Here is a 26,968-nt window from a genome sequence, read left to right as displayed (position 1 = left end):
AGCGAAAAAAGAACCTGCAAAAAGCGATTGTGACGCCCGAGTGTGCATGATATCGCCAGCGCGACGGGATGTGTGGACGCTATGCGTCCATCTTGTCAAAATGGATGCATCAATTCATTTCAGTGCAGCTTGAGACTCTACTAATTTAAGAGTGGAGTCTTAAGAACAGACTGGGAAAGGGACTTCAGAACCAAGGAAGACGGATGACAAGGCAACCAAGAAAGACACAACAAAAATATATACATTTCAACAATAGGAATTTATTGATCTGTCATAAACTAGGATCTGCTCTAACTTCTGAGTCTCCCTGGGATGGACTCTTCTAAGGAGGAGCCCCCCAGACACCCCCTTTGAGCTCCTCTTGAGTTGCAAACCAAGGTGCAGCATCTCAAGGGAAAGCAGTGCAGAGAAGGCAAAAAACCTGTTTCTCCTCAGGGCCAATTTGGGATCAACAGGGGAAAATTCCTTCTCGGCTCCAATTCAGGCAACCAGCTCAGCCTGCACTGCCAACTCAAAGGGCGGGTGAGACATAGTCTCTCAACAAGGCCTGACCAGGATCCCAAGGAGAAAGCGACCCCCTTGTCAGGTCTACCTGCCTCAGGTGTATCAGACCATCCGTTTCTGAGTTGTACCACTTGTTTTATGATCTGAGCTGTAGTCTAGAATTGCTTAGAGCATTTTCCACTCTCCTGTGGAGTCAGTCCTGTATTATAAAGGGGTACAGCCCAAACACAGATGGCACTGAGTACCTGCTAGCACTGGGCCTACTATAACTGAATCAAGATGGTTGGCATTGCCATTGTCCTCTCCAGCAGTCTTTACGACGAACCTGTAAGGAAAAAAAAAGAAAGAGATGCATTATGCACAGAGCTCAAAGGATGAAAGAGGGGACAAGGTAGAACAGTCAGAAGACACCGGAAGACATCTCACATGGACACACATACGCAAACATACAAGAGAATGGCACAATCAAACAATACACACGTAGGCAGAAGAGTGGGAATGACAATGCCACAAAGAGGATGTCACACACAGTGACAAAAGGATGCCCACTTACCAAACGTTGTGTCCAGATTTCTCCTTCTTCCCAATGTTTGGTGTCTCATCCGGTGTTGCGTTGCCTCCTATAACACGATAGGAGGGTAGGAATTGGTATTGCTCAGCGCATTTCTCTAGTTGCCTCTCAAGAGCCTCGCCCTTTGAGAAGCCAAAGGCAGCTGAGCCGTGGCTCTGAAGTCAAAGGCTGAGCTTGGCTCTTGCTCTGCAGATTTTTAAACACATGAGGTTGCATTATGACACGGGGAGAGGGGGCCATTGTGAGTTGCGAGGCAGTTGAGAAGCTGATGGCTTTCAACAATCTAGAATCTTCTGTGTAACTGATGGCCTTCTGTCAGCAAAAGGGGTCAGAAAGGCATGTTGAGAGAAGACCTGAAAGGGATTGAAAGGAGTGGGAAGAAGACTAACAACTGTATTCCAATGCAGAGAGATCTTGTAGCACTTTTGAGCCTAGCTGAAATAAAGAAGTTGGCAGCATGAGCTTTCGTAGGCTTCAGTCTACTTTCTCAGATGCATTTAGTAGAAAGTGCATTTATAAAAACACATGCAGCCAACATTTTTTTTGTTCCAGTTAGTCTCAAAGGTGCTATAATAAAAACTAATAATAATAAACTTTATTTATATCCCGCTTCTCTGTCCACAACAATCGACTATAAGATCTCTCTACATATGGATTCCACAGACTAACACGACTATGTCTTTGAACTGTATTCCAAACATACCGTACTTGCTCAGAAGTAAGCGCCACCATTTTCAGTGGGCCTTGCATACGTTTTTTACTATTCTAGAGCAGATCATTAAACAGACGGTTTGTAATCTCTTAGGAAACAATGTTGTCATCACTAAGAGTCAATACAGGTTTCTCAAAAACCCACCTTGAATTTCACTGTGGGAGAAAGGCAGGATATAAATCCTAAAAATAAAGAAATAAAAAACCAATAACAAGTAATGCCAGACTAATCTTTTTTGACAGAGTTAAAGGAGTTCATGTTTCACTTGTGGATAAGGGCTGCACTAGTGACCAGAAGCCAAAAAGGCAACACTTTTGCTGGTCAGAAGAAGGCACCCAAGATCCCAAATGGCCATATTGATCTGTATGAGCCCAGGTTCAGAGATGACCAAGAGAAGCCCATGTTTCAGCCCTGCCAACATTGCAAGTATGGTTGGCAAGGATGCAAGAGTGGGTCTTCTCATTTGCTTCCCCTAGACTCCGGAGCTGAAACCTTGGTATTCAGACAGGCCTTTAAAACAGAAATGTTTAAAACAACGGGAATGGGGATGTTGTGTTTACTGACTTGAAAGTGCACACATAGACACTGCAGCTGAAAATGTATCATACTGAAACTAACCCAACTCTTTTTGCACTGAAGGCAAAAGAACGCCTCTTGCCAGCCCTGATAGTAAAAATACAACTATGAAAAACCAGCTGAGTTTCATGTTATGTTTCCTTCTTTACTATTATTATACTTACTCATTAATAACACTTCTTTAATCCAGTGAAATCCCTCAAGACCCTTCACCTTTTTAGTCGCCCTCCTTTGGACATGCTCCAGTTTCTCAATGTCCTTTTTAAATTGTGACGCTCAGAACTGGACACAATATTCCAGGTGAGGCCTGAACAGAGCAGAATAGAGATATACTTTCTGACCTTGGGTTCTCAGACTCTGTTCTTGACTGGTTTAGATCTTACTTGTCTGGCAGATCTTTTGCAGTAGTTGCAGGGGGTCAGACTTCTTCTCCTGTTCCCTTATCTGTTGGAGTTCCCCAGGGCTCTGTTCTGGGTCCCCTTCTGTTTTCTCTCTACACACTGTCCTTAGGTAAACTCATTAGCTCTTTTGGTTTTTCCTATCATCTGTACACCGATGACACTCAGTTATATCTTTCCACCCCTGACCTTTCTCCAAGGCTTGAACAGCAAGTTTCATCTTGTCTCACAGCTGTCTCGCAGTGGATGCGCTATTGGCGTTTGAAGCTCAACATGTCCAAGACGGAGCTTCTTGTCTTTCCTCCTAAGTCCACCCTTCCACACTCCTTTTCTGTGTCTGTGGACAACATTTCTATTCAACCAGTCCAGCAAGCCCGCAGTCTTGGTTTTATCTTTGATTCTTCTCTGTCGTGTATCCCTCAGATCCAGACCACAGCCAAGGCTTGTAGATTTTTTTTGTACAATATTGCCAAAATCCGACCATATCTCTCTGCCTCTACTGCCAAGGTCCTGGTCCATGCCTTTGTGATCTCACGACTTGATTACTGTAACATCCTTCTGGCAGGGCTTCCTCTTTCTCTGAACATTTAGAAAGGAATGCCATAATCACTAAAAGTCAACATGGGTTTCTCAAAAGCAAGTCATGCCATACAAATCCTATCTCTTTCTCTGATAAAATTACCAGCTTGGTAGATGAAGGGAATGTGGTAGACATAGCATATCTGGATTTCAGTAAGGCTTTTGACAAAGTCCCCCATGATATTCTTGCAAACAATGAAATGCATAGATATAGGATGGGGGACACCTGGCTTAACGAGTCTACATGTGACAGGGATCTAGGAGTCCAAGAGTCAACAGTGTGATATGGCAGCTAAAAAGACCAATATGATTCTAGGCTGCATCAACATAAGTATAGTGCCTAGAGGGAAGTAATAGTGCCACTCTATTCTGCTTTGGTCAGGCCTCACCTGGAATACTGTGTCCAGTTCTAGGCACCACAATTGAAAAAGGATGTTGAGAAGCTGGAGCATGTCCAAAGGAGGGTGACAAAAATGGTGAAATGTCTGGAAACCATGCCCTGTGAGGAATGATGTAGGGAGCTGGGTATGTTTAGCCTGAAGAAGAGATGGTTAACAGGTGATAGCCTGTTACCTGTTTAGGTATTTGAAGGGGTGTCATATTGAAGATGGAGCAAGCTTGTTTTCTGCTGCTCCAGAGACTAGAACTCAGAACACTGGATTCAAGCTACAGGAAAAGAGATTCCACCTAAACATTAGGTGGAACTTTCTGACAATAAGGACTGTTCGACAGTGATGTTCGGAGGGTGGTGTAGTCTCCTGCTTTGGAGGTTTTTAAACAGAAGCTGGATGGCCATCTGTCGTGGATACTTTGATTTTGAGTTCCTGCATGGCAGAGGGTTGGTCTGGATGACCCTTGTGGTCTCTTCCAACTCTATGATTCTTTACAGGGCTGTGATTATAGCTCCTATAAAGTGAACATGAAAGCTATCTATGTAAAAGTCATCTTCTGAACAGATAGGAGCTGGCAGGGCAGCTTTTTCCAGCTTTTCAATATAACTCTTTCTGCCATCCTTCCTACACTACTGTGTATGTGTGCAATACTTTCAAGTTGCTTGTCAGTCTATGGAGACCTCATGAATTTTATAGGGTTTTCTTAAGCAATGACTTCTGAGAGGTGGTTTTGCCAGTTCCTTCCTTTGAAATTCCAGATGGATAGACTCAATCAAGGAAGTCAGAGCCCCGAATCTGCAAGAGCTGTACAGGGCTGTTGAGGATAGGGTGACTGGAGGTTTCTCATTCATGGGATTACCATAAAACAAAGTTGACTTGATGGCAGTTAACAATGAACCTTCTAACAAAAAAATGCTTTATATCAGTGTCAGAAACCCTTACACTGGCATAAGGCACCAGCAGGATCCAACCTAGTGTCTGGGATTTAAAAAAAAAAAAAAAAAGCTCAATCCAATGCATGTTTATTCAGATGCAGGGGTATAGCTATGTCGGGCAGGATGAGAGCATTGCCTTTCAAATTAAGAATTCTCCCCCCACATTAAATGTTCATATATTCCCCAGTGAATAGCACAGCAATAACTTAAAACATCATTTGAGCATTTAGAACCAATATATTGGTGTCCAAAGAAAAGGGGCAGATTGCTAAAGGAATGTGAACACAGTAAACATAAGAGTCCTAGTTATGAACAATTTTCAGTGTCTCGTTTTCTGCAATGCTAGAAATTTGAGAAATATTTCACAGGGACAGAATTCCTGTAAAGGGGGGGGGGCAATACTCTTGTTTTGCCACCACCCCATCATTACACCCCTGCTTAAATTCTGTTGAGTTCGATATGGTAGCAATCAGATATGTAGATATAGGATTAGAGTTTATATGTATGACTGGATTATTACTGAAGGATGTTTCTGTGATTCATAACTGCAGTGAGACAACAAAAAGTTCTCATGTGAATGGATGGTCCCTCTTTAAATAGCTCAAACAAGAAGAAACAGATGAGAACTAATCCCCCTTCACCTTAGTGCCATCCTTCGTCATTTTTCATTCATCCACAGGCATCCTGTTAAAGCAAAACCTGCCCCTACCCCACTTGGTTTTGAAAAGAGTTTTACTGAGGAATGAAAAATACACAAAAACAAAAATAAAATCTCAGAGCTTTCAACTGAAGCAATTATTCTACAAAACAAAAATAGGCTCTTTGTGCTGCTGTGTGAACAGAGTGGTGATAACTGTCTTTAGTTCATCACATCTCCAGGATTTGAAATATTATTTGAGACGTGGGAGTGGGTGATTCATTTTGGCCAAGTGCACTTCATATACTCCTGCTTTGAGAAATCACCATTAGAAACGACAAGCTTAATTCAGAACATCGTAATGTTTTGTTTCGAGTCCCTAGCTATGTATGTGTTTATGCATGTGTGTGTGTTTATTGGTATCACTTTGGTTGGATATAAGATTATGGCTAGAATCCTGCTTGGGGTGATAAGTATGTATCACATAGCTATGTCTCCATAGCTACATCTCTCAATATTATCTCTACCACCCAGCCATCTTATAAGTAATGCAGCTCTCCAGTATGACCTTTTATGTGTTGTTAGAGAGCAAGAGGGTCAGTAGGGATGTGTACAGTTAATTTCCTATAGCTGGGCATATTGCAACAGACACCCACAGGAACCTCCAGAGGTTGTATTTTTTTGGGGGGGGGGGCCCCCTACAAGTGATGTTCTTGCAGCGCATCCGGCTCCACATTCCCAGGGCTTAGGGGTGAATGTGGGAAAACTGCGAATAAAAAAACCCACTATTTTTTATACCTGAGAAGACACCTTTCTAGGAATCTGCAGGTCCTCCAGTGCAACTTTATGGTCAGCATCTGGTAGAGATTGATCATAGAGACATACTGGATGAGCTACAAATGTCTAGAGAAGTGTTTTCTCTCAGAATTTCTAGGTTCTCCAGCACAACTCTATGGTCAACTTCTGGCAAGTTGTGCTGAAGGATCTAGTGATTTCTATAGAGATTATATTAATCAAAACCACAAATAATCAAATCCTCAAAAGTCAAAACCACAAATGTGGAGGGCCAACTGTATAGGGAAAACGCTGAATGTGTCCCCACTGATCCTCCTGCTCTCTGACAATATAGAAAAGGCTGTTAGTGGGGCTGTACAGTTTACAAGCTGAGTTTGGGGTTGATTTTTGTTGTTATATGGTCAGAACAGAATTCTGACTTCTGCAACAACCTAAAAAATGAGTTGTCTGGCTATACATGCTTTTAGCTCAAAAGTTTCAAGCTGGAGTGTTATGTAATAAATGAACAAAAAATATAAATTTATTCTTTATTTCAAATGGGGTTTGTTGACAGTGTATGTATTACCATTAGCATTGTTACTGGAGGAAACAATTTTAAAATACTGTATAAAAGATAAAAATATTTGATCTCAGTTTAAGACTGTTGTTGTTGTTGCCATTATTAAGCAGCCTGACCATCCCAGGAGAATTTAGCTGCTCAGGTGACCAGGCTAGTGAAGTATATATCAATGGTCAAAGTGTGCTGGTCAATCCAAAAGAGGTGTAAATGGGCCAGCCATTCTTACTTATACTCAGAAATACAGAGCTTATTAAAATTAATTATCTGTCTAGAGTGCCCAGAATTCCTTATTAGACATTTGAAGTCCAAAAAAGTAACTTTTCTAAAGTCTTCACAAAACGTCAAGCCTGGGGATCCTACATCGGTTACTTAGGGGCTGTACAGACCACCCCTAGGGGCGGCCTGCAGCCACCTCTCTCTGGACCAGATTAGGGCCATGACAACCGCATGCTGAGGCCCCAATCTTACATTTCTGCAGCACAAAAAAGCTTTTTGGCACTCCTTTGGTGCAACATCATCTAGATGTAGCGCCAGAGGAGCGCCATGATGCCATGCACTGTGTGGTGCGGCGCGCAGTGTCATGTCAGCCTGAGGATGGAGTTGGGGCTGGCCTTAATGACTAATCTGTACAGCCTCTTAGTTAAAGAGACATAACTAAGTAATGTCTCCTGGCCCAGTCACTTCCCCCCAAGTCCATCTTAAGAATCACTAGATTGCTGGACCAGGCAAAGAAAATCCATTCAGATGGTAATCAGAGCACAAAGAGGACAATGTTTCCTCCACACCACCATGCAGTCAGCAAGGCTGCAAAAAGGACTTGTGACAGGGGTCCTGCTTTGGATGGTCACAGCCTTATTCACTGGCAGGAGAAGTGGTGGAAACAACAGCCTTCTTGCATCCCAATCATCTGCTGAACACATTTCTTTGCCTGTTTTGGCAGCAGGCAGGTGGACTGGGGTGGCCTTTGGTTAACAATAAGACTATTAAGGATCTTATTGCATGGACAAAAAACCTGACTGCACCCTAATGAGATGCATCCAGGTTGCAGGATGCAGGCAGAAATTATTGCACATAATTTGCCGTCAATTCCACTAGGCTAGTGGAGCCCGGCTGCATACCGGATCCTGGGAATGCTCCGTAGGCCGCTTTTCAAAGCCAGGGGCTTTGACTTTGAAAAGCAGCTCCCAAAGAGTGCCTGGGACCCAGGATGCAGCCAGGCTGCACTTGCCCGGCAGAATTGGCGGTGAATTATGTGCAATAATTCCCGCCTGCATTCCGCAACCTGGCTGCATCCAATTGGGGTACAGGTAGGGTTTTTGTCCATGCGATAAGCTTCATAGTCTTAAGTGAATACAGATAAGTTATGGATCTGCAACTCTTGATTCTAAATCTAATTGCCATACTGAACACCAGCCCACACCTTTAGGAGATTTTTAGGTAACAGTATGACAAACAAGATTTCTAATTAACATCTGGTCTTCTGGTTATCTTATTGGTAAAAATGTTCTTCATAAACATGTTTCCAAAACCTTTACTCTTTTTTTAGTCTCCTGCATAACTGATAAGAAAGCCATGCCCTTGAGTAGTCATCCTTCTGTTTTAGTTTTGTTATAAAAATTAGTAAAAAAATAATAATTATTATATGTTTATCAGAAGCTTGTCAAACACTTGCACACAACTACAAATTCTCCCAATTAAGATGTTAATTGCATTTTTGGATTTGAAGTTTTATAGATTGCTACATCACATACTTGTTTATATTCTCGCAGTACTCGAAAATTTAGATAGCAGGTTTCATCTTTAATACACTAAAGCAGTGGTTTTCAAACTGTGGGTCAGGAGTGCTGGAGGTGTATGTGAGAGTTGCTGAAGGGGGGCATAAGACTTGAAGCCCTGATCCCTCCTCCTCTTCTTCTTCCCTCACTTCCCAAACATTTTCTCTCCTGGAGGAGAAGGAGGAGGGCACATGGGGCCTATGCCTGAGGGAGGAGGAGAGCTATTTCCTTATAAAATGTTATCTGGGAAGAATCTACTGCAGCCGAAGAAGACCAGGTTGGCTGCGTTTTCCCAGAGGACCTTCTCATGAGCCGCTCCAAAAGTGCGGAATGACCTGCCAGAGGAGATCTGTCAGATTACCACCCTTGATGCCTTTAAGAAGGCAGTCGAGATGGATCTCTTCCGGCAGGCCTTCCCTGACTGACCGCACATCAAGAAGATAAGCCCCATCTGCCCACAACTGTTTTAGTTTTTATTCTTTATTGTAACCTGCCTCAATCCATAGGGAGAGACAGGCTTCTTCTTATTATTATTATTATTATTATTATTATTATTATTTTAAAATATGAATATACATGAATGTGTGAATGAAAATATGTGCATTAAACAAAATATTTTATTCATATACTATGGGGAGTAAAGATGTCCACATGCAGATGTTAAAGAGGTCTCCAGGGTAAAAAAGATATGAGAGTCACTGCCCTAAAGACACCAAATCCCATCTAATCTTGGAAGCTAAGCCATGGTTAGTACTCGGATGGGACACTGCCAATGAATACCCAATGCTGTAGGCTATATTTCAGAGGAAGGAACTGGCAAAACCAGTCTTGAATGGATGCTGTCAGGAAAAGAGACGTTGTCAACATTCATAACTTTATGTTTTATCCCCTGGATCTAAGCTGCCAACTCATAAATATATAATGACCCTAGACATAGACATATTCATAAATTCATAATTAAAACTAAGATTAGTTTTGAGTTAATTCCTCTTTTGTGCTTTTTATTTGTCTAGTTTGGATAGTTGGCTTGACTAAGCAGAAAACTCTGCCATACTTTGTGGGCTTGATAAATCATGCAGAAGATGACACACCCAGGTCTCCAGTGAAGAGACAACTATGTACTTGCTGTTTCTATTGCTTGTTTTTCAGAGGTTCTCCCTCTGCATGTACATTTGTGTTACTCTACTCAAAATTATTTTAAACAAAAATGTTTGATTATAGTCCATCAGAAGGGATGTGTCACCATGTAGCCATATTTCAAAAGCTGGAAATGAAGGAAACTGCTTTCATCGGAGTTCATACTGCTAGGGTTGTAAACCAGCCATTCAGTTTTGAATCACAATAGAACTAATTTTTCCACCACTAGTCTGGAACTGGTAGTTTGTTTACTTTTAATGTGTCAGATAATCTATAAAACTTCATCTGTTGTAAATTCTGTTTAATTTATTTCTTCAAACTAACTCCAAAGGTCAGTTTCAGCTGGGGTACATTACATCTTCCACACTAATGACAGATATAAAGAATTTATTTAGGTTCTTTGCCCAGTACCTCTCCTTTAACACAGGGGTGGGCAAAGTGCAGCCCATGGGCTACATGTAACCACTGGGATCCCTACATGTGGCTCATGGGACCCGCCCCCCAGAAACCCTTCAAAGCCCCTCAATTATTTTTTTTAAAAATGGACTGATTTTGGGGTGAATATTTGCCCCCTGACAGCTTAAAAAGTCAACCATTTGCTCCCCTAAACCCTTTCTTTTTCACAACAGACCCCCCCAAAAAAGATGGTCAAAATAGTGTCCAGAATTGACATTATGTCATTTTAAGTGGGCTGAAACATGCAGTTGTGGCCCACTAGGCAGGTGCAGAAAAGAATAATGGCCCCTGCCATGTTTGCAGTTGCCCGTCCCTGATTTAACAAATTTTTCTATTGATCTAACCATTTCTCTGTCTGGTTTCCTGCTTCTAAGACATTTTTAAAATGTTAAACAACAAAAAGTATTTGTTATTTATATTGAATCCTTTATAATATATATTCCAGGTATGTTTACAGTATAAATTAAAACAGCCCTTTTGTTTGTTGTCTCCTGCCTGCTGCCGATGACACCTGAAAAGGGCCTCCATAGTAGATGTTAGTGTCTGAGCAGGCTGATGTGAGAGAATTTCTACAAGTGTATCTTCCTTTGAACTTTTCCACATTCCCGTTGTCAGTTTCTGTTTCTTTTGCCAGCATTTGTGCTCCATTTGTTTCTCCTTATTTCAGCAAGATTTTTATATTCTAAAGGAATTGCTTTTTACCGTTCGTAGCTTCCTTGGCTCTGTTTCTTAATCATACAGGCTTGTTAGTGTCCTTGGCAGTACTTCTCCCACTCTATATGGTATACATTTTATCTAAGCTTTCATAATTTCCAAGCATTTTAAAAATATATAATTGCTAATATAACCATATATAATAACTGTATTGTACTTGGTCTAATTTATAAGTGTTACCCAAAATGTCAGGATCCCAAAAGGACACCCACAATCAATATTTGATATTGATCAAATATTGATCAAAGAGGAATTTTACTGGCTCAGTTGCAGCAGCCAAGAAGGTATGGGGAACTCAAACCAGAGATCAAGCCTGTGTATATTGGTTCTGAGAAACCGAACTCCAGAGGGCAAGGTCCAAAGGTAGCTTTATTTGTAAAAGGGAATCACCACTCACAGAAAAGCATGCTCACACAAACACTCACAAAAACTAATGATATAAATGGTGGGTGCAGATAGTGGCTTTAAGGATTCGAAAAGGTGATACTGTACTGGTTCTAGAAGTGAAAATTTCAGTCAGTGGATTCTGTGAAGTGAAATGGCTCAGCAGTTGCCAGCAATGCTGAGGAGTCAAGCAAGATTAGTGACAGAATGTCTGAATGTCAAGCAAGACCAAATTGGAGGTGCCTTGGCGGGCATGTTTATAGGGCAAAATGTATCCTGGGGAAGATTTTGGGGTTAAAATGAATTTTCCAGGAGGGAAGGATGATAATGGAACTTGTAAATGACTGGACAATCAGTGCAAATGTCTCTAGAGAATTAAGTATCTCCTCCAGAATATACTTGGGTTTCTGTTCATTTGTAAACACAAGGTCTATCACCCACCATCACTCCTATCAATGAAAGGATTATCTTTCCAGTCTTGATTGCTCTATCCTGGCCATGTGCACTTGAGCTTTCCTCATGCTGGCCCAGTCGGATCTCATTACATGGCCACGGATGTCCTTATGTGAAAGCGGTCCCCAAACTGTGCCCTTTAAGGCATTTTGGACTTCAACTCCAAGAAGCCTTAACCATGTTGGCCAATAGTCTGGGATTGTGGGAGCTGAAGTCCAAAATCTCTTAAAGGGCACAGTTTGGGGACCACTCTTACATGGCATGGCTAGGGTGCCCTCTTGGCTACAAGCCTAAAACATCTCTTTTGATTTCAATTTGATATTGGCACAGAGGGCCAGATCTTGGGGTAACATAAGCCTCCTTGAGTACTGTTTTTTGGGGAAGCAAATGTGTGCATGTCTGTCAATTCACCATGAATTCCAGTGTTCTTAGGCAGAGAATGCTCAGATGATGTTTCTTATAGCTTTCCTCTGAAATATAGCCTACAACATTTAGTATTCCTTGGTAATCTCACTAGGACTGACCTTGTTTAAGATTCCATGATCAGACAGGATCTAGTTTCTTCAGGAAAATTAGGCCTCTTATGTGGAATAAGTGGGATATAAATACAGATAATAACACAACTTCATTTAATCAGTGGCTGCACTAACTAAAGATCTTTTGAACTCATAAAAGTATAGGCCAATATTCAAAGCTTTCATTGCACTATGGAAACAGCTTCCACAAATGCAAAAGGCCATTTTCAGTTCATCCAACAAAAATGAGGTTAGATTTTTTGTGTGCAGTGGTGGAGGCAAAAAAGGTAATATAATCCTAGGCTTCCTCAGCAGAACTATAATGTCAAGACCAAGGAATGTAACAAAAGCATTCTCTTATACTTTGACCAGACCACACCTGAAATACTGTATCCCATTCTGGACACCACAGTTGACCACAGAAGGACATTGATACACTGCAACATGTCCAGGGGAATCTGCCTTAGATAGTGCTTAAGGGAGCTGAGTATAGTTAGACTGGAAAATAAAAGACTGGGAACCAATATGCTAGCCATCTTAAAATAGCTAACAATCTGTCAAATGGAAAATGGCACAAGCTTGTTTACTGTTACTCCAGAAGCTAGAACCTGAACCAATGAATTCAGATCATGAGGGAAAAAAAGGTTATGAAAAAACATGAAGAGGAATTTGTTGTCAATAACTGTCCTAAATAGTAGCAAGTGCCCCGGTGGGTGAACGTATAGTCCAAGAGAAGAGCTGGAGAAGAAACCAATCCAGTCAAAGGTCAGGTACAGATGTATTCAAAGTTGTCTAAGATCTAGGCACAAATGGCAGTCTGCAAAGGGTCCAATGCCACTCAGGGAGTAATCAAATATAATAACCTAAAGTGCAAGCTAAAGCCCTAAAACCAACAAAGTAATGACCTCTCAGAACCACATAAAGACTTTGGGGCTGTTGCTTACAGAAAAGGCATGGCCTTAGCTGTGCTAATTACTTGTAGCTGTTGTGAGCCTTCAAGCCATTTCCAACATATGGCAACCCATAAGGTGCACCTATCAAGGGATTTTCTTGGCAAGTTTTATTCTGTGGCATTGCTGCTGAGCTTGAGAGAATGATTGGACTTTTTTTCTCCTCCTTTCATCTCTGATTCTTGCTTGTTTTTTTAGATTTGTATGAACCTTTTATTTTAAGTCTTAGTGTTAATAGGTTATGCAAATCAGCATAAGTAGTGGTTTGAGTTTGTGACTCTGGAGACCAGAATTGAAATCACTGCTTGGCCATGGAAACCCACTGGGTGACCTTGGGCAAGTTTCAGTTCCTCAGCCTCAAAAGATGGCAATGACAAACCCCCTCTGAAGAAACATGCTAAGAAAACCTCATGATAGGTTTGCCTTAGGGCCACCGTAAACTGGAAAGGCACACAACAACAACAACAGCAACAGTTACCTTAGCTTGTTCCTTTTAAGGAAAGACAGGGATTTTCTTGCTCTTTTACAGCTGGCATTTCAGTTTCTGATGCTCTGAAGGGTGAAGCGGTTCAGCCTCTGACATTTGCCATCCATGGGCTACATGAGATGCCTGAGCTCCACATCCAGCAATTTCAGGCAAGGGTTACCAGTCTCCTCTGGCTCTGGCTAAAGCCTGTTATCCTAGCTATCCACTTTCTCACCTGAGGAGGCCTCTTCCAAGTAGGACATGACAGTAGAAATCATTAAAAAGTAGAACATACTACCTCAGAGGGTAGTGGATTCTCCGTCATTAGACATTTTAAAATAGAAACTGCATGGTCATCTGCCACAACATATCTTCATCTGTTTTATGACTTTGCCAACTGCTTTTAAAATGTCCCATTTTCTCTTTCGTCCTCCCATTTCCCCTCTTTGGTCTTAGATTATTACAGCTGCTGAAAACAATAGTTCAAATCACAACTGTAGTTTGCATTCAGCTAATGCAGCAGCAGTAGGGACAGGTGAAGGCAGAGTCTTGCCTTTCCCTGCAGGATCAGACAAAAGCAAACTATTGAAGCTTCTCCTAGCTTTGGAACAGAGCATTCTGTACTGTGTGACTCCAGATTACTTCCTGAGGTAAGCAAATGGAATAAACACATGTTGTAAAAGGACAGGTTGCTTACCTGTAACAGTATTTCTTCGAGTGGTCATCTGCGAATACATACAAATGGGTTTTACTGCACCTGCGCAGTGCTGCTCAGAACCTACTGGAATCACTGGGCAAAGTTTACTTTGCAACATATTGAAACTTTTTGGTGGTAACTCCGCCCACCCGTTATAAGGCCCCTGCCTTCCCGCTCTTTCCCCCAGTTCCGCAATTTTTCCGCCAAGCAGGCGATGGAAAGAGCCAATGTGAGCAGGACACTGAGGGGACGGACGGGTGGGATTTGTATGTATTCGCAGATGACCACTCGAAGAAATACTGTTACAGGTAAGCAACCTGTCCTTCTTCTTCGTGGTCTCTGCGAATCATACAAATGGGTTTAGACTGACAAGCTTAGGTATGCGGCGGAGGGAGTGTCCTGACACCAAAGCTATGGTGAACCAAAGGTATATTTATTACAATAATAAACACCTTGAACCATCAAAGGAGTCAGTCTTTTTTGTTCCTGCAAAGGGCAAACATAGCAATAACATTGCTAAACCTGAGAAGGGAACAGAGGTCATGCAAGACCGGTCCCATAGAATTGTGCAAATCAACATACAACAGAATGTAAACAGTGGTACAGTGGTACCTCGGGATACGAAATACCCAGGTTACGAAATTTTCGGGATACGAAAAAATCCCATAGGAAAACATTGTTCCGGGTTACGAATGTTTTTTCGGGTTACGAAAAAACTTTTGGTGCTTTTTTCGGCTTTTTCGCACGGAATCGCGGCTTTTCCCCATTAGCGCCTATGGCAATTCGGCTTACGAAGGCTTTTTGGGTTACGAACGGTGCCACGGAACGAATTAATTTCGTAACCCGAGGCACCACTGTATATGTACATAAGTACTGAAACACAAACCAACAGTAGTGCAATCAAACCCTGAAACCAACACAGCCCTCCCGAAAGCTGCGTCTCGAATGGCTCTGGTGTCCAACCTATAATGTTTGATAAAAGTCAGAGGTTGGGACCAGACAGCAGCCTTACAGACATCCTCCAAAGGAATCCCCGAGCGGAATGCGGAGGACGCTGACATTGACCTCGTAGAATGGGACCGAACCCTGCTGGGGAGAGGTTTGCCTAAGAGTTCATAGCAGAGGTGGATGGTACCGGCCACCCATTTGGAGAACCTCTGTGCAGACACAGGCAACCCCTTCTTCGGTTCCGAGTAACACTGAAAAAGTCTCTCGGACCGACTGGAGGCAGCAGTTCTGTCCAGGTAAAAAGCCAACGCTCTCCTGACATCAAGAGAGTGCAGGCTCCGCTCCGCATCCGAAGTTGGATTGGAAGCGAGGGTCGGCAACACAATGTCCTGGCACATGTGGAAAGCGGAGACAACCTTAGGCAGGAAGGTAATGTCTGTCCGGAGGACCACCTTGTCCTTATGGAACCTCAGGAAGGGTTGGTCCCTCCGTAAGGCACAAAGTTCGCCCACACGGCGGGCAGAGGTGATGGCCACAAGAAAAGCGGTTTTCCAAGTCAAAAGTCTTAAGTCCGCTGTGGCCATCGGTTCGAAGGGCTTGGATTGGAGTGCAGACAGCACTGCCTCCAAGCTCCAAGCCGGCGCTGGTACCGACACCGGAGGGTATAGGTTGGCACATCCTTTAAGGAACCCTTTCACCAAAGGATCCTTGAAAAAAGAAACCCTCCCCCCGAATTGATACTTAGCGCAAATGGCTGACAAATAGCACTTAATGGATGTGAGGGACAACCCCTCATCCAGAAGCGCCATCAAAAAACTCCAGCACCACTGGAGTGGACACCTGAACAGGAGACAAGCCCTTCTGATCAAGGAAGAGGCCAAATTTCTTCCATTTTAGGGCGTAGGACCGCTGGGTGGAAGGTTTCCTCGCAGCCAGGATCACTGTCCTCACCACCTCCGGCAGGGCGGTTAGGGCCGTATTCTCCAGGCCACCAGCGGTAGGCTCTCGATGTCCGGGTGGAGAATCCGTCCGCCCTGGATCGACAGCAGGTCCGGACGAGGGTCGAGACGGAGGAAGCATCTCCTGGAGAGGTGGAGAAGGGATGCGAACCACGGCTGTCTCGGTCACCACGGGGTGATCAGGATCGCATGCGACCGGTCTGTTGTCATCTTGGACACCACCCTGATGATGAGAGGGAACGGAGGGAAGGCATAGAGGAGCTCCCCCGTCCAGAGGAAAGCGAACGCGTCTCCGAGGGATCCGTCCATTCGCTTCCTGGAGCAGAACTGGGGACAGTGGCTGTTCCATCTGGTCGCGAAGAGGTCGATCCGGGGATTTCCCCACCGGTCGAAGAGGTCGCCGACCATCTCGGGATGGAGCCTCCACTCGTGGCACACCGAGGGGGATATGCTCAGGCGATCCGCCAGCTCGTTGTCCTCTCCGGGGAGATGAATCGCCTGGAGGAGGACGTGTCTTTGGATGCACCAGTCCCAGATGCGGAGCGTGAGGTCAAGCAGGGTCCTGGACCTGGTACCACCTTGTTTGTTGATGTAGTACATCACGGTGGTATTGTCTGTTCTCAGGAGGACCACCTTGTCCGTGATCACGGATTCGAATGCCCTCAGCGCTTTCTCCACCGCCAACATTTCCAGAGCGTTGATGTGGAGGAGCTTGTCTTGGGCAGACCACCTGTCCTTGACGACCAGGTCGAGCAGGTGAGCGCCCCATCCCTCGAGGGATGCATCCGTTGTCAGGGTCAGCTGGGGCTGGGGCAGATGAAAGGGCATTCCAATGCACACGTTGCAGTCGTCTAGCCACCATCTGAGGGAAGCGGCTACAGGTCTCGGTACCGTGAGCCATTTGGATGGAGGGTCTGTCATCGGGGAGAAGGCCGAGAGGAACCAGGACTGAAGAGGTCGAAGGCGGAGTCTTGACCATGGTGTGACGAAAGTCGTCGATGCCATGTGGCCGAGGGCGACTTGGACATCCCTGGCCCTCACCCTTCTGTGGGAGATGCAAGGCCTGATCGAAGTCGTCAGCGCCTGGAAACGGTCTGGAGGGAGAAAGGCGGAGCATGTTTCGGAGTCGAGGATGGCCCCGATGAACTTGACCTGCCTGGAGGGTGTGAAGTGGGACTTCTCTCGGTTGATGACCAGTCCGAGGGAGTCCAAAAGGCGTAAGGCGAATGAGAGTGCCTCCTGCAGCTCTCTCTGGGATTCGGCAGCGAACAACCAGTCGTCCAGGTATGGAAAGACCATGAACCCCTTCTGATGAAGGTAGGCCACCACCGGTGCCATGCACTTCGTGAAGACTCTCGGTGCCGTGGCAAGGCCGAAAGGAAGGACGTTGTAGTGGTACGCGACGGAGCCCACAGCGAAGGCGAGGAATCTTTGATGAGACTCCCGGATCCCGATGTGGAAATAGGCATCCTTCAGGTCGACGGTTGCAAACCACAGGTCCTGATGGAGCAAAGGCAGAATGGAGGCCAAGGTTACCATTCGAAAGCGACGGTATTCAAGAAACAGGTTTAATTGTCTCAAGTCCAGGATGGGCCTGATTCCCCCATCCGCCTTCGGTACCGTGAAGTACCTGGAGAAAAAGGCCCTAGAGAATTGCTCGGGCGGTAAAGGGGAGATTGCCCCTTTTTCAAGTAGAATGCGCACTTCGTCGAGAAGGGTGTCCGAGGGGGGAGTGGACATAAACGCTCCGGTTGGAGGGAGCTCTTGGAACTCGAGGGCATATCCCCTGCGGACGATGTTAAGGACCCACGAGTCCGATGTTATCGAGGCCCAGATGTTAACAAAAGGCCTCAGGATGTCCAAAAAGAATAAGGGCGAAGGGGAAACGAAGTGCGCTGCGTCCCTTCAGGCTCTCTTCTTCCCCTGGTCGGTGTTTCTTGCCGGCGGGACTTGCGGTACCGAGGCGGGAAATTGCGACGGCCAGAGGAGGAGGAAGACTGCGAGGGATAACGGCGCCTCTGTGAGCCCTGCTGCTGAGGCTGTCGATCTTGAGAAAAGGAGCCCTGGGACTGACCTTGCGGCGGCCAAGGACGGTGCCTCCTTCTGAAGGGCGAGATGGGGGTGGAAGACATCCCGTGTTTCTTAGCCGCAGCCTTCATTCTGAACTTGCGGTTCAGACGCTCGTCAGTGTCGGCGTGGAAAAGGCCGGTACCGTCCAGTGGCATGTCCTCAATGGCCGATTTAACGTTGGCGTTGAGATCAGATCCTCTCAACCAGGCATGCCGGCGCAGCGCTAGTGATGCTGCCATGCCTCGTCCTGCGCAGTCGGCGACGTTCCTGGAGGCGGTGATGATCCAATTCCCTATCGAGTGGGCCTCATCACGGATCTCCACCAAGCGACGTTGGACCTCATCAGGGACGTCAGGGATGATGGGCGAAATCCCCTCCATCAAGGCCTGGATGTATGCCCCCATACAGGCATTGTAATTTATAGCCTTCACGATGAGGGCAGCCGAAGAGTAGGCCTTCTTCGCCAGGCCATCGATTTTTTTAGCCTCTCAGTCGGCCGGGGATGTCGCTTGCTTTGGCACGAAGGTCTGCTATGCCCCCTCCACAATGGCCGAGTTCGGCTTGGGATGGTCGGTCAACCACAGACAGCCCGGTGGGGCGATCCGGTACAGCGTTTCGACCTTCCTGGAGGACGCGGCGAGCGAAGTCGGAGCATCCCATGACCTCTGCACAATGGACTGCAATGAAGGCAACATTGGGATGCATGGTGGAGTGGGGACACGACCGAGGACCCGGCGTTCTACCGGATCGCGGGCCTCCTCTTCAGGCGGGGAAAGCTCGATGTCAAGAGTCCGGCACATCTTAATGATGTGCTCGCTGAAGGAGCGAACATCATCAGTAGGCGATGAGGAGCCCGGGTGATGCATCTCCTGCGGCGAGGGCGGGTCGGATGGGTCGTCCTCTCCGTCCGAAGGTTCCCGCGATGGAGGCAAGGGATCCTGGTCCGAATCGGAGTCAGATGTCAGGGGAATGTCCATCACCTTGGCTCGGGATGGAGTGCGAGCCGGGATTTGCGGAGCCGGTGGCTCGGAAGGCGGGCGACGAGGTACCGAGGACGAGGCCACAGCATGGGAGGATGATGGTTTGTCTCCTTGGGGAATCGCAGGGCGCAAGTTAAGCCTGGTGAATTCCCTGAAGGCCTTATCCTTGGGGACCGACATGTAGTATCTTTGAGTTTCGGTGTCAAAGAACATGTCCGTGTCCAGCCCCCACGGCTCGTCGGTGTCAGAAAACGGGACAGCCTCCTCCTCATCCGAGTGGACAGAGAGCAGAGAAGGCTCCCTCTGGGGAGAAGTTGGTTCGCTAATGGCGGCCAGATCTTGAGTCGGCGGGAGCGGTGTGGTTGGCACTGTGGTCGCATGCACTGAGATAGCCGTCTCAGGGCGCGAGAAGGTCCTCTCTGAGGTCTCCTTGGAGGGGGAGCGTTGCTTGCGTGATGCACGCTCCGCTGACTTGGCTGGGCGCTCCGACCCGGTATGTTCCTTGGTCTTGGTCTTGGACTTGGACTTTTTGGGTGGAGCTGCCTCGGTCGCCTCGGTATGACGCCTCTTCTTGGAAGACGTCGGAGTCACCACCAGGTCTTCAGGCGGGAAGAAGGGATTGTCCGGCAAGTCATGCAGGACAGTGGGTCCCTTGGAGTGGGTCTTGGCTGGCTTAGCCCTCTCCGATGGTGCCGCCTTAGCCGAGGAAGATGCCTCCGTCTCGGGCAACCTGGGAGCGTGTCGGGATGCCTTCGACGACGCCTTGGAGGATGGTAGCGAGGCGGTCCGGTCCTCTGTCTCCTGACGCTCTCTCGAGCGCGAGCCCTCCGGGGATGGCTTCCTCCCGGATCTCTCCCTGGGCTCGAAACCCTCAGTCCCCGAGGTTTTCTGGGGGCACTTGGAGGGTTCGTCGGTGACACTGGGTCTCGGGGGACCACGGGTCACATCGGAGGTGGTCGGAGACCGTGTCCCGGCCGGGACAGAGACCACACTTGAAGCGCTGGCCCGTGAAGAAGACGCAGGCGGAGCAGCCGGAGGGAGCGATGACGAGCGGGGACGTCCCTCCCGGACCTTTCCCAGGGCAATGGCCAAAGTCAGCCGGGACTCCCGGTTCTTCCTGGCTTGGGAGGACAGAGACTTACAGAGGTGGCAGGCTCTGGCATCATGGTCTCTTCCCAGGCAAAACAGGCAGGAGGAGTGAGGGTCCTGGACGGGCACCTTGCCCCCGCAGACATCACATTTCTTGAAGGGCGCAGGCATCCTTCCGAGTCGTCAAATCCGAGGGAGAGTCAAGAGCGAAGTCAAAAAACAAGCCGAAGAAGTCCGAAGTTACCGGGGCGGGAGAAAGAGAGTGGTCAAAAACAGTCCGAGGTCTAGTGAAAGTGATTCCGTTAACAAGCAAGAGCGAGCGAAAGTTCCTAGAAGCAGCTAGCGCGGCGGAAAAAAGGAACTGGGGAAAAGAGTGGGAAGGCGGGGGCCTTATAACGGGTGGGCGGAGTTACCGCCAAAAAGTTTCTATATGTTGCAAAGTAAACTTTGCCCAGTGATTCCAGTAGGTTCCAAGCAGCACTGCGCAGGCGCAGTGAAACCCATTTGTATGATTCGCAGAGACCACGAAGAAGAAAGCAGGGGATGGGGGAGAGCCCTGTCAGTTATAAGGGGCTTTCCTTGAGGAGATCCCCTTTGAATTACAGCACCCTCAGAACTGTGCACCAAGTGCTCTGTCAGTCTCTTGTCACTGATGCATGTATCCTCACTGGAGTTTATCAAACGGGAGGAATTTCTCTTAAATTCGAATGAAAAGAAAGTGGGGCCAGAACGCATTCACTTAAAGTCGCTACTTTTGCACAATTACGTGAATACGCATTGCATTCGAACTGGCTCCCCATTGCCCAAAATAGCATGCCATTGCCTGAATTTGCGTGTGGCAGTCTATCACTCAATAACGTGAAACCCCATGATTGCGTTCGGACTGACTTCCCATTGCCTGAATTTGTGTGTAGTGGGTTATCACACAATAACGTTAAACCCCATGATTGCGTTCAGATTGCCATTGGATTATACTTCCAGTTCCCCTTGTCTGATACTTCTAATTTCCCTAAAGTAGGATTAATATCGCAGAGAAGCATTCGGCACTGTAATTTTTCTCTCTCCTCCCTTTCTCCTCTCCTGATTCTTGCTGATCTTTGAGATTTGCATACACCTTGCATTTTAAAGCTAAGTGTTACTGGTTTCTCTCCAATTTCTTTCCTTTCTATTAATCCTCAGTTTACGCCAGGGATGCATAGTGTCACAGGAAAGAAACTGTAACTTGTAGAAGTCAAATATTGGGAGAGATTTTATGGTCTATTTACTCTGACAGAGGTCTTTTTTTGGGAGGGGAGGGAGAACAATGCTCCATTTACATTAATGATGTAACCTCACACATATCTACTCAGAGGTTAGTCCTAAGGAATTCAGTGGGATTCACTTTAAGTTAAATATATGCATTCAGGTCACCTGTTGACTTATGGTGAGCCCATGAATTTCATAGGGTTTTCTTAAGCTGCATCTGCACTGCAGAAATATGGCAGTTTGACACCGCTCTAACTGCTAGGGTTCAATGTTATGGAATTTTGGGATTTGTAGCTTTGTGAAATATCTAGCCTTCTCTTTCAGGGAACTCTAGTGCCACAACAAGCTGGAAATCCCAGAATTCCATAGCACTGAGCCATGGCAGTTAAAGCTCCAAAACACACTGCAGAAACAGTCCGGTTTGAAACCTCTTTAACTGCCCTACCTCAGTGCTAGGGAATCATGGGAATTGTAGTTTATTGTGGCATCAGAGCACTTTATCAGAAAATGCTAAATGTCTCACAAAAATATAGTTCCCAGAATTCCCTAGCAGTGATCCAGGCCAGTTAAAGACATCTCGAAATGGATTATTTTTGCAGTGTGTTTTGGATCAAAGTGAAGTCAAACTGGATTATTTCTGCAGTGCAGATACAGCCTTGCACAAGGAATAATCACAGGTGGTTTTGCCAGTTCCTTCCTCTGAAATATAGCCTACAGCAGCATCTGGTATTTTTTGGCAGTCTCCCATCCAAGTAGTAAACAGGACTGACCCTGCTTAGTATCCAAGATCAGACAAGATCTGATGTTTAGACCCCTACAGGATTGTTGTTTACAGTATTGTAATCTGAAACATTCTAAAAGCTATTGGGATGCATGTATTTTTTGTCTGATGTTTTTTCCAACTATATTTTTCATCAGAACAACACTAGGAAGTAGGTCAGATTGAGAAGCTATGATTGGCTAAAGGTGACCAAACAAAGGTTATGTTACAGAGAAGCTGAGATTTGACCTGATCTGCAGTGTGCATTTGGGGAGAGGAGGGTACTTGTAAACAAAGAGTTCATCCCATGGATTTGAGAGAAAGCTGTAATTTTGAGCAGATCTGATACAGACATTTTGATTTTAGGATAATTATATTGCAATTATTGCTAATCATGCTGTGTGCGCACATGCACAAGCAGAGAGTACTGCATTTATTGATTTGTGCCCCCCCCCCCCCATTTTTCCCAGGCTTTTTTTAGTACATACATTCCATGGTTCCTCTGCTTTAAATACGGCTTTCATGTATTCTTTTGCATTAATCACTTTTGTTCTCTTGTTGCCTAGCCACACACTTTTGACCAAACTCTGATGTTGCTCAGCCACACATGCCCCAGTTTGCATCTGTGAAATGTTGGAGGGTATGATGGCATGCTTTAGCTAAGAAGCCTGGTTTAGTTATGCACTGCACTGGCAGAGAGTTAAATGACCCCTCTAGAGGTTCCCAAACTCTGATCCTGCAGGCATTTTGGACTTTAGCTCCCAGAAGGCCCAACCAGCTTGGCTGATAGTCAGGAGTTCTGGGAGCTAAAGTCCAAAATACCTTGCAGACAAAAGTTTGGGAACCAATGTAAAATTATATAGTAACACTACAGATATGTTTTAGAATTACAAATGTGTATCAATTAGATTTGAGTTTATGAAAAATTGACTGAAAATAGTCTGCCAGTCATTTATCTCTGACAGGCTGCTAGCCACTGTCTTGGGCTGCTATCCATTGCTTTATGTTTTTGGCTATGTGTCTCTTATAAAGAGGCAAGCTGACAGAAGCTATAGCCTTTAGCAGTGGTTCTTACAGGGCTACCACTTAAGGTGCAGTTGATGCAACTCATTTATAAGTCAATGTCTGGTTACCAGAACCACATTTTATTGTGCTTCACCTATTTCACCCCATCTTTCCTTGAACTGCATCATAGCCTTTTGGACCATGTGGTTGTTTGATTTCTTCTCCTTCTCCTGAACTATGCAATAATGAACCCTTTAAAAAGAAAGTTTACATTTGAGTTACCAACTTTATGCCCAATACTATTTGACTAATCTAATTATACTGTTGTATGAAGGAAGAAATAAATTCATTAGTTCAGCTGAAGAAGCCTTGTTCTGTCAACAGAATACTGACAGTATGGAACCACTCTCTCTGTTTTACCTTTATCCTTATAAAAGTACAGATCTGCAATCACTATGGTTACATACTCTGCCAACCAAACATAGTACTTCTAGAATATAATTGGGCTGCCCACACACTTGTTCTTCACAGATTTTTGCCTCAGATTTCTTTACTAGGGCTATTTCAGATCTTGCAGATAAACCAAACAGGAATAAAAACATGGATTGAATGTTAGTATCAGGCAGTGTATGAATATCCTGCCAGGAAAAGGAGTGAAGTAGAAATGAAGAGACTATTAGTTGTAGCTACTATGTTGTCTCATTCCCTTCCACATATACTTTTATTACTTAAAAATATGGTTGGTATCCTATTCATTGTTGACAACAGTGTAAGCTACACTTGGGTGACTTCATGTTGTTTCCAACTTATGGTGACTCTAAGGCAAAGCTATAATAGGCTTTTCTTGGCAAGTTTCATCAGAGGGGGTTATCATTGCCATCTTCTGAGGCTGAGAGAGAATGTGATTTGCCCAAAGTCACCCAGTGGGTTTCCATGACCAAGCCGGAATTCAATACCTGGTCATCAAATCATTGAATCATAGAGTTGGAAGAGACCACAAGGGACATTTAGTCCAACCCCCTGCCATGCAGGAGATCACAATTAAAGCACCCCCGACAGATGGACATCCAGTCTCTGCTAAAAGACCTCCAAGGAAGGAGACTCCACCACTCTCCGAGGAAGCGTGTTCCACTGCCAAACAGCCCTTACTGTCAGGCAGTTACTCCTAATGTTGAGGTGGAATCTTTTTTCCTGGAGCTTGCATCCATTGCTCCGGGTCCTGTTCTCTGGAGCAGCAGAAAACAAGCTTGCTCCCTCCTCAGTATGACATCTCTTCAGTCATAGTCCAACATTCAAACGTAAGCTACACTTACAGACTTATAAAGTTAGCTGTTCACATTTGCAATCGTGGTACCATTGCCACCATTCAAATCCCTCCACAAACTCTAGTCAGGTACCCCAGCCAAGGAGTGCTGAGGTGTGTGGTGAGTGGAGCACGGAAAGATTACACCTCCAGCCTTCTCATGCCATGGTATGAGGAATATCAACAGGAAGCCCCAAAGGATGTTGCCACAACTGCTTTTGAACCAAGGCTCACTGATGGGAAGGGGCAAGATTTGTCATTCTTTGGGATCCTGCTTGCCAGCACCTTAGAATTCCTTGGCTGACACAGCTGCCTGGCATATAGAGTTGGAGGGAGTTGGATTAGGAGACAGATTGTAGCTATGTTGTCATAGCTATATCTCCCATCCAGGATCTCAACCTACATTCTTATATCTCACCTTTTCCCTAGAGAGTTCAAGATGCCATGCTCTCTCCTATGCATTTTTGTACTTTTAAGATATATTCTTGTTCTACCCTCATTGCAAAAAGAAAGAGAAACAAATTACAGCTGCTGCCACCACCACCTCCTCCTCCTCCTCCTCTTTTTCTATTTACACCCCACCTTCTTGCCAGATTGGGACTCAAAGGGGCTTAAAACAATTTAACAAACTTGGGCCCTATACAGACAGCCAAAATAAAGCTGCTTCGAGTCACTTTGGAGATATGGTGTTTCAATAATGCATCTGTCCTAAGAGTCTGGAAGCTGCACCAAAGCTGCACTCCAGTCCTTAGGACTGGAGCGTGGCTTTGGTGCGACTTCTGGACTCTTAGGATGCATGCATCATTGAAACACCATATCTCCAAAGTGACTCGAAGCAGCTTTATTTTGGCCGTCTGTATCAGGCCATTGTTAAAAATATACAAAATGCAAAAGTTAAAAACATTAAGCAATCAGAAAAAATTAAAACCAAATTAAAACATATATATTAAAACATAAAGAGATAGAGAGAGACCAGCACAGGTAGTTATGTTATCTGCAACTCTGCTTCCAAGCATTTTCCTTCATCCTTTTGATCAATCTTATTGCCCAGGCACACAATAATACCAAAGCCACCTCTAAGGGCAACTGACTGAAATGCATAATCAGATGAAAATATAATTGTGTTGAAATACACAGATTGAAGAGCAATACAACCAGATGAAAGTCAACAAATTACAGGGCAGGGCAGGGCAGTTACACCAAAATGTCATCAAATAAAGTGCAATTAGTTCAAAACTAATAATCTTTCCAGTAAACTGTGAAGTGCTTCATTAGAGATCACACTCAGGCAGACAGTACTAATTATCATCATCATTTATTTATTTAGTGCCATCACTGTACATGGCTTTACAAGTAAAAAAACCAACATAACAGTTCTTTTCCCTCAGGCTTACAATATAATTAAGACATGACACACAAGGAAAAGGGAATGGCAGTGTGGACTGAATCCAGCAGATACTGCCAGTTCTTCTCTCCCTCCAAGGCAAAGGTGGTGGCAGTTGGGATGGAGGGATTCTGAGGTTTTCAACCCTTCTAGTTTTCCCCCTCACTTTGCTTATCTTTTCTCATATTACAACAGATCTCTTTAAGGCTGGAAGACAGAACAGCGGTACAATCTTTTAATTGGTATCTCCAGGTGCAGTCTGTGTGGAAAGAATAGTTGAATAACATATTCTCCAACATTTCACAGATCTAAAATAGGACATGTGCAACCAAGCAATATCAGAGTCTGGTCAAGATGATAAAAGTTATAAGCGAGTGAGAGCCCACATGCTAGAAGAGTCTGCAGCTGTTTGCTTTTACCTAAACTTACTGGGAAGAACCAGTCCCTCGTGTAATTTTACCCCACTGGGTTAACTGAGTGCATAACATGTTTGCCCTTTGAACTCAGCCTGCAACTATTGAAGTAAGCTTGGGACAAAGGGGGAAGAAGAGGAGGAAAGAGAAACTGGTACTTTTAAACATGGGAAAAATTATGGAGCAACCTTTCTTCAAAAACTCTCCCAATTCTCACTTAAGAATTCATCCAAGACCTAATTTACTTCCTTACACTATGAAGGCAGGAGTGATGAACTACAAAGGCTCCATGGCTGCATACAGACCATTTGGAAAACTAATCTGTCCTATTCTAATTTCATGGTCATCCCCTCTTCACCCATAGGACATCATTTGGTTTACAGGCATTTGCATGTTTCCCCCAATTCCTAAAGGCTGAAAGGCTGCTCCTGACAACTAGATGTTGAAAGTAGGAGATTTAAGCTAAAATATGCTGGTATATTTGGTCCCTTTGGGCTTTGATCCTGCCAAGAATTTAACTGACTTTGGCACTTCAGTTGAATGAGTTTTGCTGCACTTGTATTAAAATGTTTAAAAAATGCACACTAAGCTGTCATAAATGTTTTTA

At 45.0% G+C, this 26,968-nt stretch overlaps 1 protein-coding gene across 3 annotated transcripts in view; it reads right to left on the bottom strand.

Annotated features, from left to right (window-relative positions):
- Window positions 1–240: 240 nt before the first annotated feature.
- Window positions 241–26,968, bottom strand: part of C2H9orf85 (chromosome 2 C9orf85 homolog) — a 72,127-nt gene continuing 45,399 nt past the window's right edge. Inside the window, exons 5-6 of one of the 3 annotated variants that reach the window (XM_042448702.1) lie at window positions 1,932–1,969; window positions 241–1,428 (exon numbers count right to left, since the gene is read on the bottom strand). In XM_042448702.1, the coding sequence (XP_042304636.1) occupies window positions 1,391–1,428; window positions 1,932–1,969 (76 nt within the window). In that variant the 3' untranslated portion in view covers window positions 241–1,390. The remainder of the gene's footprint in view (window positions 1,429–1,931; window positions 1,970–26,968) is intronic. The other 2 variants (XM_042448700.1, XM_042448701.1) reach the window with 2 other exon arrangements.

The sequence above is a fragment of the Sceloporus undulatus genome, chromosome 2, assembly GCF_019175285.1.
Source record: "Sceloporus undulatus isolate JIND9_A2432 ecotype Alabama chromosome 2, SceUnd_v1.1, whole genome shotgun sequence".
NCBI classification, from domain to species: domain Eukaryota; kingdom Metazoa; phylum Chordata; class Lepidosauria; order Squamata; family Phrynosomatidae; genus Sceloporus; species Sceloporus undulatus.
This window is presented reverse-complemented; position numbering and strand designations above follow the sequence as displayed.